Source organism: Jaculus jaculus, chromosome 3 (assembly GCF_020740685.1).
Source record: "Jaculus jaculus isolate mJacJac1 chromosome 3, mJacJac1.mat.Y.cur, whole genome shotgun sequence".
Classification (NCBI taxonomy): Eukaryota; Metazoa; Chordata; class Mammalia; order Rodentia; family Dipodidae; genus Jaculus; species Jaculus jaculus.
Genome location: NC_059104.1, coordinates 144,020,734 through 144,038,200, shown reverse-complemented (window position 1 = coordinate 144,038,200; position 17,467 = coordinate 144,020,734). Strand labels below are relative to the sequence as shown.

General features: G+C 43.3%; 1 protein-coding gene across 4 annotated transcripts in view; it reads left to right on the top strand.

The window, feature by feature from the left end:
* Window positions 1-17,467, top strand: part of Sv2b (synaptic vesicle glycoprotein 2B) — a 186,579-nt gene that overhangs the window by 141,243 nt on the left and 27,869 nt on the right. For all 4 annotated transcript variants that reach the window (XM_004658169.2, XM_045144851.1, XM_045144852.1 and 1 more), the window contains 4 exons: window positions 2,543-2,676; window positions 5,072-5,161; window positions 13,306-13,416; window positions 13,708-13,796. In XM_004658169.2, coding sequence (XP_004658226.1) covers window positions 2,543-2,676; window positions 5,072-5,161; window positions 13,306-13,416; window positions 13,708-13,796 — 424 coding nt within the window. The remainder of the gene's footprint in view (window positions 1-2,542; window positions 2,677-5,071; window positions 5,162-13,305; window positions 13,417-13,707; window positions 13,797-17,467) is intronic.

Sequence of the window (17,467 nt, the reverse complement as noted above, 5' to 3'; positions counted from 1 at the left end):
TCCCCTGGACTGGTTAGAAATAGCTTTTTCAGTCATGGGACTTCTGGTGGGATAATCTCACCTGTACCATGCATCTGACACAGTAAGGAAGGAAGGATAGAAAGGATGTTCTGAAGGAAAATGGCAAGCCATAATACTTATTACAGATACATTTGCTTTTAAATCTTAGTTTGTGTGAATTCAGAGAGGGAGAGAGAGAGGGAGAGACCAACATCTGAGTGTCTTGTTTCTTTCTGGTCTTTTAAGAGGAGTTTTCTGTGTATCCCTATCTGGATTTGAACTTAAAGGAATCCTTCTTGCCTCCTGATGCTGGGATTATAGGTATGGATCACTGAGTGACAAGTTTCTTAGACAGCAATAAAATAATTGAGGTCGGGAGCAATACTAAATAAGGCCAAATGAAAGCCCATACAGTGGGGGCCACATGTCTTCTGCCAGGTCACTGTAGAGCTTGTGACCAAATATTTTATCCCAAATGGACAAGAAATTTCCCTATTTGTATGCCTATATGAAATTAATGGCTATATTATATTCAATTTGAAAATACAGGCTTAATGAAAGCAGTCATTAGTTTGTAGAAACCTCTAGAAATCTGGTCCAGGAAGATCAGAGTATTACAAGAACAGTTATTTATTTTAAGCCTTGCTTTTACCAAATCTAGATGTTTTACTCATAGTGAGCAGATAGTTGATGCAACTTTTCAATGTGTCTAAGACATCAATCTGCCAACAAATGCAAAGGGTCACTACAGGAAGGAGGTTGATGTCTGTGTAAAGGTGGTTTCTCTAATCCATCAGATTGTTTTTGTAGGAATCTATGATGGGAGGTCTTAGCACCAGAAAATTGGGTGACTGACTCATTGGAAGAGAAAATGACAAAACACAGAAAGTTTTCTAGGGAATTCATAGGCACAACCTGGGGCGGGAGTGGCTATGGTATGGAAGATTAACTCTCATTGTAGTGAGCACCACCACATGTTGGTGAAATACTGACAGAGAAAAGTAGGGCAAGCTGAAAGATCAGTGAACACAGCACTTGCTGACTCCAAATTAATATTGTTTCAAATATTCAGAAGCAGTTCACTATTTAATTTTATTCAATTTAAGGCCACAAAGATGTGCCTAATGAGTACAGTAAATGGAGATTACTGAAATCATCATGAAAGCATCACAGAGGATGAGAGAATAGTGGATTAGGGATATTATACACATGTTATCCAAAAGAAAAAGAAAACCTTCCCAAGGCAGGCTGCTTTATGAATCTATTACTTTCTGCTCCTCTTCTCTGGTTATTCATCTGAGTTTGACTGCTGGGTAGCATTAGTCAACCTTGCTTCAAATGACGCCATTGCAGTGACTGGACATGAGCTGTGAGTATGTAAACACTGATATGGCTTTATCTTCCCCTTGCTGGTGTTACTCCAAGGAGGAAGGAAAAGTCATTTTAATTAAAATTAAAACAAACAGACAAACTCCAGTGAGATGAGATGAGACCAAGTGATATGGAAAGAGATGTGATTTTGATGATCGTGTTGGATGAAGTGTGTGTTCTCTTACTGTAGCCAAAAGCCCCTAGGTGGTCACAGTCCCACACATTACCAGCTGGACTCCTTCTGCCTCATCACTCAACCGTGTAAGCAGAATAGGAAATCTCTTTAGACGTGGCACAGTTCCCATACTCTGGGAACTCAAGATTGAGGGAGTCCCGCTAAACTCCAGGCATCAAGATAAAGTATCCCTTCACCCTGTGGCAGTCTGTGGGGTGTGTCCACACATAGCACAAGAGCCCTCACTCTGTGGGAAAATCTAGGTCAGGAAGAGAAGAGAGTCTAGTGAAAGTGTAATTTTGTGCTTGGTCTTATAGGTCACTAGTCGTTCAGGTAATAGATAGAACAGTTTTTAGTGAGCAGTTTGTTGACTTAAAATTGGATGCTTATATAGACATTGTCTTTCTTTTCTTAAAAAATATTTTATTTATTTATTTATTCATTTGACAGAGAGAGAAAGAGGCAGATAGAGAGAAAATGGGCACACCAGGGCCTCTAGCCACTGCAAACGAACTCCAGACGTATTTACCACCTTGTGCATCTGCCTTATGTTGGTACTGGGGAATTGAACCTGGGTCCTCAGGCTTCACAGGCAAACACCTTCACTGCTAAGCCATCTCTCCAGCCTGACACTGATTTTTTTTTTTTTTTTTTTTTGAGACTGGGTCTTACTATGAAGCCCAGGCTGGTCTTGAACTTGACAGTGATCTTCCTGCCTTGGCCTCCTGAGTGTTAAAATTACAAGCATGTGCCACCATGTTTGGCTGTAAACATTGCTTCTACTTGTATTTTTATCTAAGGTTTACTAAATGCCAGATGAGGTCATGGACATGGAATTTGTCCAAATGCACATTTACAACTTATATCCCAGACTTTGGAGTCAAAAGCTTGGGGGTGCATCCAGGGAGGCTGGGGCATCCTTCAGCTCCAGCTGGTGCCTCAGGAGCCCCTCCTGTGTTGTGGGAAAATTGTGCCTACAATCCCTGCTCTCCACAGGTTGGGGCTTCAGCATGGGGACCAATTACCACTTCCATAGCTGGAGAGTGTTTGTCATCGTCTGTGCGCTGCCCTGCGCCGTGTCCATGGTGGCCCTGAAGTTCATGCCAGAGAGCCCCAGGTTCCTGCTCGAGGTGAGTCTTCCCGTTGTCCACAGGAGTCCTGGCCTTGCTTCTTCATTTCCTCGCTATGTGTTGTGTTCTAGTTGCACATGGTACACTGCCCTATACTGCTGACCTCCTTATCATTAAGTCTGCTGGGTCATGGATTTTCAGCCTGTCAGTTGTGGGTGAGCTAGGAGCTTATGGCGGGGGTGGTGCAGCAGAGCAGACCTCTCTGAGGCTGGGGAGGGGTGTAAGGGCAGTTCCTGAGCTGCCTCAAGATGCTGCCTCTTCCCAGAGGTGCTGGGTAGGAAGTCCTTTACCGCCCCTGTTCTTCCCTGTGGGCAGCAGTGAGCTCTCTGGCGCTTGCTATTGCTCTAGGACTTTCAAGAGCCATAGCTGCACAGGGCTTCTGCACACTACAAAGCTGCCTTGGCGTCCTGGTGCTCCTACAAGTCTTCCCACCCCAGCCCCAGAGGGTGTAGCATTACCTTTTTATCACTAGGGCAGAACACCTGACTTACAAAAGCTTATGGAAGGAAACCATTTATTTGGTATTTCAGTTTTGAGGAGAAGTTTCATTGTGGGAGGGAAAGCATGGCTGTTGCAGTTACTTTCTTGTTGCTGGGACAAACATCCGACCTGAAGCAGCTTGTGGGAGGAAAGGGTGTATTTCAGGCTTACAGAATCCAGGGAACACCACCAATGACAGAAGCAGCTGGCTCACTTCCACAGATGCACAACAGAGAGACACCACCAAACAGCAAAATAGGAACAGCAAGAACTCAGACTGGCTCTTTACACACCTTAGGGCTAGACTAAAAGATCTGTCCCAGTGACATCTCTTTTTCCTGGCAGAGACTCCAGTTTTAAGCTCAATCTTAATTAAAAAAAAAAAAATGCCTACAGCTGGGCATGGTGGTGCACGCCTTTAATCCCAGCACTCGGGAGGCAGAGAAGTAGGAGGATCGCCATGAGTTTGAGGCCACTCTGAGACTCCATAGTGAATTCCAGGTCAGCCTGAGCTAGAATGAGACCCTACCTTGAAAAATCAACAACAACAACAACAAAACATGCCTGAGTCTGTGGGGTTATACATTCAAACCACCACCACGGCAGAGCAGACAACTTAGGCTTTTATCTTGTCACATCATCTGGAAGGAAGCAACTCTTAAGAGTGACCCAATGGGGCTAGGCTAATAAATCCCAAGGCCTATGTTGGCAACACAATTTCTCCATCTCACAGAGGCTCTTCCAGCTGGAGAATGAGTATGAAGCTTAGTCACAAATACATAAGGCTGTAGGGGCATTTCATTCAAACCTCTATTGGGGCTCTTGTGTTCATAGTGGTCAGACACGGTGGGAGCCATCATTCGGTGACTGGACTCAGACTGTCACAGCCCTTGTTCCCAGTTGGCCTTCTTGAACTTTCTGTAGTGATGTTGCATGCTGAGTTTCCCCTGACATTCCACTTAGCATTTAGACGCAGGAGGAAATTCTCAACCAAGCTATCTCAGAATTCGCTCTTAGTGGTCTCTTTGTCTCTTAGGGATGTTATAACAAGGTATCACAGGGTGACTAACAAATTTGGCTCACAGTTCTGGAGACAGGAAGCTCCAAGTCAAGGTGTCCACAGGGCTCCACTCCCTCTGAAACCTGCAGGGAGGATTCTTACTTGTCTCTTCCAGATTTGGGTGGCTTGTGGGCTTTTTTTCTTTTTTCTTTTTTTGCTATTCCTTGGTATACAATTGTGGTGCTGGGATGGTGGCTTTCGTTATCACATGGCGTCTTCCTGTATGCTTCTATGGAAAGAGAGAGAGAATAGGTGTACCAGGGCCTTCAGCCACTGCAAATGAACTCCAGATACATGCTCCCCCTTGTGCATCTGGCTAACATGGGCCCTGGGGAATTGAACCTGGGTCCTTTGGCTTTGTAGGCACATGCCTTAACTGCTAAGAAAACCCTCCAGCCCATATTTATTTTTAAATAAGAACACCAGTCATATTAAAGTTCTATCTCCCTCCTGAATGAACTCATCTTATTCATTCCATCTGTGGAATTAGCTGTTTCTCTAAATAAGGTCCCATTTTGAGGTGCATGGCAGGGGTGTGCTTCTTAGGGCCTTCACCATGACATCTTGCTTCCTTGCTTAATCTTATCAGTGAGGAACCTGGCTTCTCTTAGGCAATCCATTCAACCATGCATTGGGCATAGTTACACCTTGAAGGTATAAACTGATTATCTAAGACCATCTGGGTACAGAACTTTGTCATAGGCTTTCACAGGTCCTACCTAGTAATGGGTCCATGTTTACTGCTCCAGACTCAGTCACCAGCATTCTCTTTGTGGTTTGTAAGTTTTCTACCTTTAGTGGACGGAAGGCATATTAAACAATGAGCTTTTGGGCTTCTTTCTTTGTTTTTACCAGATGGGTAAACATGACGAAGCCTGGATGATTCTCAAGAAAGTCCACGATACCAACATGAGGGCTAAGGGGGCCCCTGAGAAGGTGTTCACGGTGAGTGTGTGCTTGTCTGAGCCAACATGGGGCTTCCCTGGAACTCTGCAGAAAGAAAATATTCATTTAATGTTTGTATCACTTTCATATTTGATATTCATAGCACTGTCATAATTATTCTTATATTTTAATGGTTAACTTTCTAGAGTTTTCCTTAGGTTGTTTTGTTAGGACATGACAATACAAAAAAAAAAAACAAACTTGTGGGACGGGGTGATGACTCAGTAGATTGAAGACCTGAGTTTGATCCCCAGTACCTAAGTGAAAATGATAGTTGTGTTGGTTCACGACTACGATCCTAGCATTGGAGAAGAAGAGGTAGGAGGATCTCTGGGGCTTGCTGGCCAGCCATTCTGGTCCAGTTGGTAAGCTCTAGGCCAATGAGAGCACTTGCTTTAAAAAATAGGTTATACATTCCACAGAAATGGCACCCAAGGTCCTGTCCCTATACCTACCTGCACATTTATGCACATCTGCACATATGGACACACATGCACGCAAGCATTAAAACGAAAAAGTAGCTTTATTTATGTGGATTTAATAATATGAATATATTTACATATTTTATTTGTCAGCACTTATAAGCGTTTGCATGTTGCCTCATGGTCATAATCATCATTTCTCCTCTTTTGCCCTCTTATAACATCATTATAATGAACATCAATGTTCAGAACTTTAACCCAGTTATCCTCAACATTCCCTAATGTTAAAGGTTTATTTGCACTTTTACTACTTTTTTCTATAAATACTATTGCAATGAAAATCCTTATCAACATAGCTCCTTTACCTTCATGTTCTGAATTTATTTATTTTTTTAAAAAAAAATTGTTTATTTTTACTTATTTGAGAGCAAGAGAGAGAGAGAGGGAGGGAGACAATGTGCGCCAGGGCCTCCAGCCACTGCAAACTAACTCCAGATGCGTGCACCCCCTTGTGCATCTGGCTAACGTGGGTCCTGTGGAATTGAACCTCAAACCGGGGTCCTTGGGCTTCATAGGCAAGCCCTTAACCGCTAAGCTATCTCTCCAGCCCATGAATTTGTTTTATTATTTTTTATATTTTTTGGTTTTGCGAGGTAGGGTCTCACTCTAGCCCAGGCTGACCTGGAATTCACTATGGAGTCTCAGGGTGGCCTCAAACACATGGTGATCCTCCTACCTCTGCCTCCCAAGTGCTGGGATTAAAGGCATGTGCCATCACTCCTGACCATGAATTTATTTATTTATTTATTTTCTCAATTTTTATTAATCCCTCAACTGATGAGTGGATAATGAAGATATGGCACATTTATACAATGGAGTTCTACTCAGTGGTAAAGAAAAATGAAGTTATAAAATTTTCAGAAAAATGGATGGATCTGGAAAGGATTATACTAAGTGAAGTAACCCAGGCCTAGAAAGCCAAGTGCCACATGTTCTCCCTCATATGTGGGTTCTAGCTACACATGAATTTATTTTTTAAGAGTAACTTCTAGAAATAAAATTGCTCAGAAAGCATAAGCAGGGTTTTTTTTTTTTTTTTTAGCCCTTGAGACATATTGCCAAGTTATATCTTCTTTGTAGTTATGACATTTTAGAATGCCACAAATGACAAGGTAACAATTTCTCTATACCCTTGCCAAAATTGGCTCATAGTCTGTGATTTTGTTTAAATAGTAGAGGAATAGTAAAAGGTAATTTCCCATTACAGAGAAATTGGTGCACCTGCTTGCCATGCTCCATGCCCAGCCACCAGGAATGCCTGCTGTGGGCAGCTGTTTGCACCTGTCTTCAAGACTTCCTTTAAGACCTGTTTCAAATCCAGTTCTGTGAGAAGCCTTCCTGGATTAACTCCCATCCACCTCACACTCAATGCTTTGCATTATTTGTCTTCCATAATTTCAATCTAGAGCAAACTGTCTTGTGTTTAATCTGTTGTTTAGAGCTCCTGATTCTTAGGCAGGAGCATGGGTGGCTCACACCTGGAGCCCACTTGTCTGTCAGCACCTGGAGCCCGGTTGTCTTGTTTCAAACCCCTGTTTTGATACTTTCCAGGTGTGTGGCCTTTGGCACACTGCTCTATGTGTTTCAGTTTACTCATGGGACATGCAAATATTACTGTCCATAAATGTAATTATTATAAAGATTACATAAAACACCTGAAACAGTGCTTGTTTTGGAGTTTTATAAGATGTTGACTATTGTTTTAAAACGTTATATTTTTCATAGATTTACTGTTAATAAATGTTTATAGAATTTGGTAACTAGTGTAATTCCTCAATTAAATGCTCCTAAAATATCTAAAATTAGGGATCAATACTTTAATTGCAAAAAAATAGTTATTAAAAGCAAAATTAACAGAAACATCTCAAATGCTTTATCTTAAGAGGAAAAAGCAGGTCACCCAGTCTTCTACCTCCGCCACTCTCTTTGGTGGACTGCAATGTCCCAGCTGAGCTACAAGTGTAGAAGCCAGATGTTTAGGGACACTCACTTTCCACTGGGATGGGATATATTTGCCTTATGCCTGCATCCCTCCTTCCCTTCCCATCCCATTCCACAGCCTGGGCAAGTCCAAGTTTATCTCAAGTTCCTACTTTCTTTCTGGGGGACATTTCCACAGTTTTCTTTGCCTCCAGCTTCTGAGTGTGCATCAGCTGTTGTGGCTTTTGTACCACACTGATCTGGCATGAACCCTATACCCAATACACACACACACACACACACACACACACACACACACACACACACACACATCACCACCACCACCACCACCGCCCATGGCAAGTGTTTCTGAGTTCAACAATGTTACTGAAATTTTGAGGATAATGGGAATTAGTATTTAGTTTTCTCCTTCCTCTCGAAGGCCCCTCTCCTTTTTACTTCGTTTTGTGAGTTGCTTTCCTTTACTCTCTTTCTGGAACAAAACAACCTCTGTGCACAGTGGGATATTGGTTTTTCAAGACCGAGTGTATTTCATCTATAACTAAAGCAGATTTATTCCACACAATGACAGACTTTCCAAAGAGGAAGCCTGATGGAAAGTTCCTCTCTACTCCGTGTGTGTGTGTGTGTGTGTGTGTGTGTGTGTGTGTGTGTGTATGCACGCATGTGCGCGTGTGCCCTTGTTTCTGATGTATCTGTAATCTTGGGTCCTCAGCTTACCCTCGGCCACCTTCTACATTGAGGTGCTTTCCCAGGGCACCCTGACTATGGATTCTGTAAGGACCACCTCTGAACCAATCAGCTTGGCTTGTGTGACTGGGAGAAAAGGGAACCCACAGTATCACCTGACATGTTAGGAGCTCAACTCTGGCACATTAAAATTTAAGAGTTTCTCTGAGCAGATAGTGGTTTGTACATCATCAGCTCCAACCCGGAAGTGGCTTGGATTCCACAGAAGGCGGCTGGGGGGAAGCTTCCACAGGGTGAATGAGGAAGCAGATGGCTTGCGGGAACAGGAGTTGCCTTCTTGGGTCTCCTGGTGAGAAGGGCAAGCTGCTATTACGAATGCTGGTCGATGCCCGCGGCTGACTGAACTTAAGTACTGTTTGCTCTTACATTCTGAGTTAGGTTCTGCTCCTTGTGCAGGAGCCCAGGCACCAGAGCCACCTCAGTCTAATGACCTCCCGTTTAATTACTGTAACAAATGCAAGCAGTCTGCTGCTGCTGAGTGAGATCTTAGTCAACGAAACACCAATTTCCAAAGGTAAAAGCTAAGCTGTTTATTTTAAGACCAAAGTTCTCCATGTGAGGGGATGGGAGAGCACATTATGGGAAGAACGTTGCAGGAGAAAGGAATGACTAGGGAGGGCTGAGATATTGCAGTAGTACACATGCACTTTCTAAGTCTTGAGGCTCAACTTTCACATTTAGTAGTTTTTACGCAATCAGAAAATAGAGCTAAAAAAGGTTGTAGGTTCAGTATTCCTTACTGACTTGTTGGTCATATGAGTTATGCAGAGTGTATAACTGGGTGGGATAGGAAGAAATTAAAGAGGGAGGGAGAATAAAGGGAGGAAGAAAGGAGGAGGGAGGGAAAATGAAGATAGGGAAGAGGAAGGAAAGTGGGTAGAGGAAGGAAAGCGGGTAGTGAGTGAGAGGGAGATGAGAAGAAAGGGAGGACAGAGTGAAGAGATGAAGGAATGGAGGAATAAAGAAAGGAAAGGAAAGGGAAGGGAAGGGAAGGGAAGGGAAGGGAAGGGAAGGGAAGGGAAGGGAAGGAAGGAAGGAAGGAAGGAAGGAAGGAAGGAAGGAAGGAAGGAAGGAAGGAAGGAAGGAAAAAAGGAAAAATAAATACAAAGGGGAGTAGGATACAATGTTGACCAACTTCAAGTGGCTGGACAGTTTGTTAGTCAGTGAAGGGTAATGGAGTAACCAGCTGGTTAGTCCACCCTGGTGGACCACATGCTTTTCCTTGTGTGTACCCTCAGTAGGTCATTCATCAATGTACTCAGTGGCCTATGCAGAATAGCAGAGGCCAGGTCAAAAATCTCGGTTAAGAGTCAAGCATTAGGCTGGGTACCTGCTCCTCCCTTTGACTTGTGAGCTCCAGCTTTTCCCAGCTTCATTCTCTGGCTTACAAATGTGTTGCCAGCCACACCTGAAAAGCTTCCCCAGAGAAACCTTTGAGAGAACAGGGAATCAGGCTGGAGGAATTGCTTGGTGGTTGAGGTGCTAGCCTGCAAAGCCAAAGGCCCCAGGCCTGATTCCCCAGGACTCAGGTAAGCCAGATACACAAGGTGGCACATGCATCTGGAGGCCCTTGCATGGCAAACTTTCACTCTCTCTGATGGTTTCTCTCTCTCAAATAAATAAATAAATAAAAGTTAAAAAAAACAAGAGCAGGGAGTCAAAGCCCTCTGCTGAGAACCTATGTTCCGTAGAGCAGTGGGAACACAAGCCGTATGTTGTTCTAGATGCAATCACAGACAACTGTTGTGATTAATGTGCGTAGTTGTGCTTCAAATCATCAACACGCCCATTCACCAATCCCTAGGGAATGCAGTGTTATTTTCCCTAAGGAGCAAAGCAAAGAAAACTGACATCTGAGTGATTTTAATGGTTTAGCTCATGGCTTATAAGGTGAGTTCTGAATTTGTTTCCTCCTGTCTCTTTGGCCTCCTTTGGCAGTAGCCGGGCTTATGGTGTCCCTGGGTCAGATAACTTACAGCACAGCTCCAGCCAAGAGTTCCACCAGAGAGCCTCCTGTGATAGTGGTTCAGTGTCGCAGCCTGACCCCAGGTGAAAGAGCATCTGCAAAGGCCACATAGCTTGCAATGGCACGAGGGGCCCTCAGGGCTCATAGAAGGTGGATGTATGACTTTAAGAAAGAGCCTTGGCTTGCCTCATATAGTTGAATCGGTGGTGGGTCCTCCCAAAGACCTAAAGCATCTGTGGCTAGTGTTCAGGGAAGCACTGCCACGCTTGCCAGCCTAGTTTGTAAGCAGTAATGAGTGGGGTGTCCACAGCCTGCCATAGGTTTTCCCCTGTGAACGTTCCAGCCCCTCCAGTGTTACTTATTTTGTGTGTGCATATTCTCAGTCCTTTGGCTAAAGAAAGGGATGGAGACACCGAGAATACTTTTTGATTAAAATTTTCGATTAGCATATTTTACTGATATATAACAGTGAGTTTCATTATGACATTTTCATAAATGTGTACATTTTTATCATTTACCCTATTACCTTGTTCCCTCCCACTGCTCCCCTTTATCTTTCCAGCTCATTCTCCCCTCTACTTCAATATCTCCCTTTTTTTTTTGATAATTCAGAGTTTCATTAGGGTTGTGTACAGAATCCTTGGTGATAAATTATTCACAGGAGCATTGGCTGTTTCCAGTGGTCACATCGCTGAAGAAAATGTCTCTTTCTCCTCCCATGATCATATGTTGCCTATAGGAATGGGGGTCTTGTGAGCCCTTCCTCTCTAGCTACCATTATCTTTCCATAAGTCCTCAGGGAGGGGTGCAGCCTCATGACCCCTTCTTCCTTCCACCCCCCACAGGATATTGACAGGCAGGTGTTGTGCTGGCGATAACAACTGCTGTGAGAAATGGAGTGTGCAACAGTGATGTACTCTGAAAAATACTGCTCTGCCTACTCCATTCCTTCCTTTGGCTCTTACCTTCTTTCTGCCTCCTCTCCTGTGATGTTTTCCGAGTCTCAGAGGGCATGAAATAGATGTCCCACTGATGGCTGGGCACTCATCACACTCTCAGCACTCTGACCAGCTCTGTGTCTAGGTATGACCACTGCCCACTGCAAACAGGAGCGTCTCTAACTAAAGCTGAGGGCAGCTCTCATTTATGGCCATGAAGATAATTTGACAGAAGGCCATTGATAGACTCAACATGTCCACTTAGCAAAATAATGGCAGTAGCTTCCCCATTAGGGCCTATGATCTCCCCAGAAATGGCTTTTGATGTGGTTTATAGTATCAGGCATGGCTTCCCTCCTGTGATGGAGCATGTCTCAATTCCAGTCAGGAAGCAGTTTGTTAACCCCTGTTACTAATCTGCAGGTATTGTACCACTGGAAATTTCTTGCCTGAGAAAGACTTTTACTTTCTCCCCCAGAAGCCTGCAAAGCACCCTCTGGCACTGAGAATTAGCTAGCAAGAAGGAAGCTTCCATCCTGGTTCCAGCTTGATTTCTTTGTTTTGAGACCAAAGTGTGTCTCAACGATAAGGTCTTACCGTCAGTTCTGGTGAGGAACTAGGAAGTGTGGCACCTGCCTCTGTTGTTCCTGGTGGGGAGCTACAGGATGTTCTTGACCAACCACCCAGAGGAATGTTGGCCATCCTGGCATTTTCCATTTTATTTTTTCATTTCATAAGCTATGACCTCTTAGAGCAACTTTATCTATCCAGGTAGGGCACTTCTATTTAAATTCTCAATGTTTATTAAATTTTATTTTAAATTAGCTTGCCCATTATCAGCTTCCCCATTATTGATTAATTTTTTTTATTTAATTTTTTTGGTTTTTCGAGGTAGGGTCTTTCTTTAGCCTATTCTGACTTGGAATTCACTATGTGGTCTCAGGGTGGCTTTGAACTCATAGCAAACCTCTTTCCTCTGCCTTCTGAGTTGCTTTTTCATACATCCTTACTTTTGGTTCATCCCCATCCCTCCTCTGCCTCATCTCCCTGCTGTCCCTCCGCACTTAAGCCTCCCCCACAGTGTTCACCCTTCCACTTTCATCTCCCATGTGCGCTAATATAATTTCATCCCTTTTTCTCCTCCTCCTTCCTCTACCTTCTCCAGATCTTTATTATTAATATTATTCTTACAAAGGCTTTGTAGCAGACTGATGGAAACTTTTCGAATTTTATTGAGCACTCACTTCTATTGGATCCATGAATTTGAGGTGATTGTCTACAACATGGACTTTGATAACTAAGAGACTCTATGGTCAGGAGTCTCTTAAAACTGATTACTTATACAATTTAGGGGTTTCTTTAAACATTCAATTAGCTTGAAAGCTAATGTCTTGGTGAATAGGGGTTGTTCCCGGAACTGGATTTTCTAGCTTTCTCCTGCCCTTGAGGGGAATGCTGAGCTATCTCACTTTCCCCGACTTCTTAGTTCTGATTTCATTAAGGAAAACTAGGGCCGTCAGGGAAGCCATGGCTGTTTTTACTCTATAGTGCTTTTGAAAAAATATATGTTAAGTAGTGACATCTCTAAATTGTTGCCTGCCTATATTCTAGACTTCTGTGATGTTCATATCCACTAAGAATAATATTGTGAATTTTAAGGTAATATAAACTTTTCCCATTCAATATTTTATAGACCCACTAATATAAATCAAAAGGTTTAAAATTTTTTTTTACCATTCACAACTTCCATAATTATAAACAATCAATAAACTATGATAATCCCCCTACATACTTTCCCCTTTACAACTCCACTCTATCTCAAAAGCTTTTATTTTATTTTATTTTTTACTGAAGAGATTCTGGTTCATTTTGTTTGCAGTTGGACATACCCACCAGAGATCACCAAGAGATGCCGTCACACTTTTTATTAAAACGTCATGACTAGAGAGTTGCAAAATATTCTTGTACCAACCATAAGTCAATAAAGTCAATTCCATTAAGGTAAACATTAACTGATATGAAGATAGAATATGGCTTAGATCGTCACACTCGTCTCTTTTTTTACAGGTTTCCCACATCAAAACTCCCAAGCAAATGGATGAATTCATTGAGATCCAAAGTTCAACAGGCACTTGGTACCAGCGCTGGCTAGTCAGGTTCATGACTACTTTCAAACAGGTACACCTTGGGAACACACGTTGGGTGGAGGGTGGTTTTATGGGGTCTGCGACCACAGTGGGTGAAGAGAAAAGGCTCTGCACCTCTTCAGCAACCCACGGAACAGCCCAAGAACAGGAGATATGGGCTGTGTGCTCCTTCTGCCTCCAACTTGCCATGATCCCTGGAGATGTAAGCTCTCCAAACCTTCCCTCCACAAGGCCCTAGGAAATTTATTAGAAAATTTGAGAAATGAATCCTTCCTGTTACTCATTCCTTCCTCTAACTGTACTTCTGTGGTATGGGTTGTAGGTCTGGGATAATGCTCTGTACTGTGTGATGGGTCCCTACAGAATGAACACCCTGATTCTGGCTGTGGTATGGTTCACCATGGCTCTAAGGTAAGTTTGATCCTACCTCAGGTCCTTGGTCTTCCTGTGCCTCTGTTGCCTTGTTTATACATTGAGGATTATAATTCAGCTCACCTTGCAAGGTTAATATCACAGTGGATGCTTTTTGGCTTTAAGTAACAGGCAACACACTCTAGTGCCTTCTACAAAAGGGAACCTCTTACCCTCCCAAGACTTTCCCAGAGCAGGAAGGGTTGCAGCCTCAGGCTAGTTCTTGCTGTGGTGGCAGACTGCCTGCAGGCTTTCTGTCCACAGCAAATGTGTTTGAAGGAGGAAGAGACCCTCTCCTTGGAGCTCCCTCCCCTATCCATATTGAGGTATAACTGACAAATGACAATTGTGTGTTTAAGGTGCATAACTTCATGTGCTAAACACAGCCATTGTGAAGTAGCAGCCACAGTCAAGCTAATGAACTTGTTCAGCGCCTCATGCAGTTACCATTTCTCCCTCTCTCTCTCTCTTTCTCGTGTGTGTGTGTGTGTGTGTGTGTGTGTGTGTGTGTGTCTGCACGCACATGTGTGTGCACCATCAGGAGTATCTGAGAACACTTAAGATCCTCTGTCTTAGCAGATTTCTAGTAATCAATACAGTATTGCAAACTGATTGTTAATTGCTATTGTTAGCTATTACTGTTGATCACTGAGCTTCCTTTCCAACACGAAGCAGCTTTGCTCAGACAACTTTTACTCCTGCTAGAGCAGTCACATGGAAAGCGCAAGCCTAAGAGATAGATTTCCCCATGGTTTTAGGCTAATTAGGTTTCACCTCCAGAGCTGAGGATGCCTTTAGCTTTCCTGAGAGCTGACAGCTGAGCAGAATACAGTTCCAGTTCACAAAGAGGACTCAGGAAACCATGGGTGTGGATAAAACAGAGGTGCTCTGAGATATTGTGTCCCGACCCCAAAGAAAGACAGTGTCCAGTCCCGTGGTGGTAGCTGGCTCCTCTCATGCCATAGGCCCTCAGTCACTTCTTTAGCTTCAGGCAGCATAGTACTTCCCTCCTTCCCTCCCTCCTTCCTGCCTTTCTTCTTTGACCAAACTCACTTTTATTAAGATGATAAATTATTTGAATATTTCTAGTTCAGATACAAAGTAATGTGCTTCATCATGACATTTTTATTTCTGAACATGATTGTGTTTGCATCAGCGTTCTTTCTGTGTGACTTGTGGAGCGTGCTGACGGCTCTCTGAGGCTGCTTGGTCATATACACGAGTGCTTCTGGCCCATCATCGGTGCTCAGCAAATAGCTATTATCAGCTGGCAAGAGTTTAAACTTCCACTAGGAAACTGATTTGTTCCCCTGCCCATGCTCCCAGACACGCTCCCTCACTCCAGGAAAGCAAGTGGGCTCTCGTAAACTCTGGTTGTGGAGAGAGTATGGGGTGATCTGATGTCCTTCAGCCCATGTTTATGGAGTGTTGGCCTTCTAGACCCAAACAGGTAGATGATTGAGGAAGCCTGGCCTGGTTCCTCTCGGGTTATTCAATTCCAACGTTTAAGAAGTCAAATATGACATGCAGTGCATTTCAATTCACTGATAGTTTCAAAAATGTTTTATTTGTGTTTATTTATGCTGAACTCAACTTCATTGAATAGGTAATGCATTTCAAATATTGAGGCAACAGGCAAGTCTTCCATCCATTTGTCCCCTACCACCGACTCCCTTCTGCCTCCAGTATATAATCATCTTTTATTTACCTCATTATCATTCCAGCAATTCTTTTCACAAACATAAGCAAATGTTTATGCATTCATATGTATGCTTCTCAAAGCCATGCGTTTTGCATTTGCTTTCAATGTTATATTTAATTTCAACGATATATCCTGGAGACTTTTCCATACCAGTCAATCAAAATTAAATTATATTTTTTAATTTGTTATTTATTTATTTGAGAGTGACAGACACAGGGAGAAAGACAGATAGAGGGAGAGAGAGAAAATGGGCACGCCAGGGCTTCCAGCCTCTGCAAACGAACTCCAGACGCATGCGCCCCCTTGTGCATCTGGCTAACGTGGGACCTGGGGAACCGAGCCTTGAACCGGGGTCCTTAGGCTTCACAGGCAAGCGCTTAACCGCTAAGCCATCTCTCCAGCCCAAAAATAAATTATTTTTTATATCGTTTATCTTTCTTTTTACTGACATTTTGAGACAACATCTCACGTAGTACAAGATAGCTTCAAGCTTGGTATGTAGCTGAGGCTGGTCTTGAACTCCCAATACTTCTGCCTATGCTTCCCAAGTGCTGGCATTATAGGCTTGTGCCACCATGCCTTGTCTTTCTTTCTTGTTTACAGTGGCATAACAATACCACAGCACACCACACTGTACTCTTTATTCAACCAGGACTTGCCAGACTCTTGGGAAGCTTCTAGATATTTAGAAATACAAACAATGCCACCATGGGTAATCCTGTGTGAAGGGTGTTTTGTGCTGGGGCTGTCTTGTTAGCAGAATAGGTTCCTGGAAGTGAGACCCATGTGTGGAAAAGGATTAGTCTGTCCGTGATAAGTTTAGGCATGCCAAGCTCTTCCATGTGGTATCGCAAGTTTTGTTCCTTTGTTTCTAGCAATTTATGAAAGCACCTGTCAACCTGCAGTGCCACCAGCAGAGTTCTGTAGCAGCGTTTAAAGTTTTTGACAATCTGGTAGCTGAGAATGACAACAATGTGGTTTCAGTTTGTATTTTTCTTAACATAAATAGGACAAAACATCCTTTTATATATCTAATATCCGGTTTTTGAGTTGCTTATTTGCATTTTCAGGTATAAATCATATCATTTTCCAGGAGAGATAGTTTTCTGTCTTGTTTTCCAGCTTTTTTAATGGGAGGAAGGTGGGGGGCATGCCACGGCCTCCAGCTATTCATTCGAACTCAAGATGCATGTGCCACCTTGTGCGCATGTGAGACCTTGCACATGCATCACCTTGTGTGTCTGGCTTATGTGAAATCTGGGGTTGAACATGGGTCCTTAGGCTTTGCAGGCAACCAACTTCACCACCTCTCCAGTCCTTGTTTCTCAGTTTTGCAATCCTGTGTTCTTTCTCATGTCTTTCTAAGGGAGACATTGTGCTGTTGATGGTTATTGTGATAGTAGCATTCCACTGTTGGAATGTCTTTGGTGTTTCCCTTTCTACTCTGGTTCTGGCTTTTAAAGTTAGATGTGTTTTCTATGAGCTGAGGAAACGCTCATCAATCCCTAATTGATTGATAGTATTTTTTTTAAGTGGGGATGGCATGTGTGTGCAAGTATGTGTGTGTGTGTGTGTGTGTGTGTGTGTGTGTGCACGCACGTGGAGGTCAGGACATTTCTCAAGCACTGTTCACCTCTTGTTTTTGTTTTTTTCATTTGAGAGAGGTAGAGAGAGGGAGAGAATGGGCATGCCAGGGCCTTCAGCCACTGCAAGCAAACTCGATGTCTGCGCCCCCTTGTGTGTATGTGCAACATTGCATGCTTTCATCACGCATCTGGTTTAGGAGATTGGAACATGTGCTCTTAGGTTTCACAGGCAAGTGCCTTAACCTCCAAGCCATCTCTCCAGCCTGGTTCACTCTTTTTGAGACAGGATGTCATATTGGTCTGTTAATCTAGAGTAGCTGGCCAGTGAGCCCCAGAGACTCTCCTGTGCCCTCCTTCTTAACCATAAGATTATAAGCCCGAAA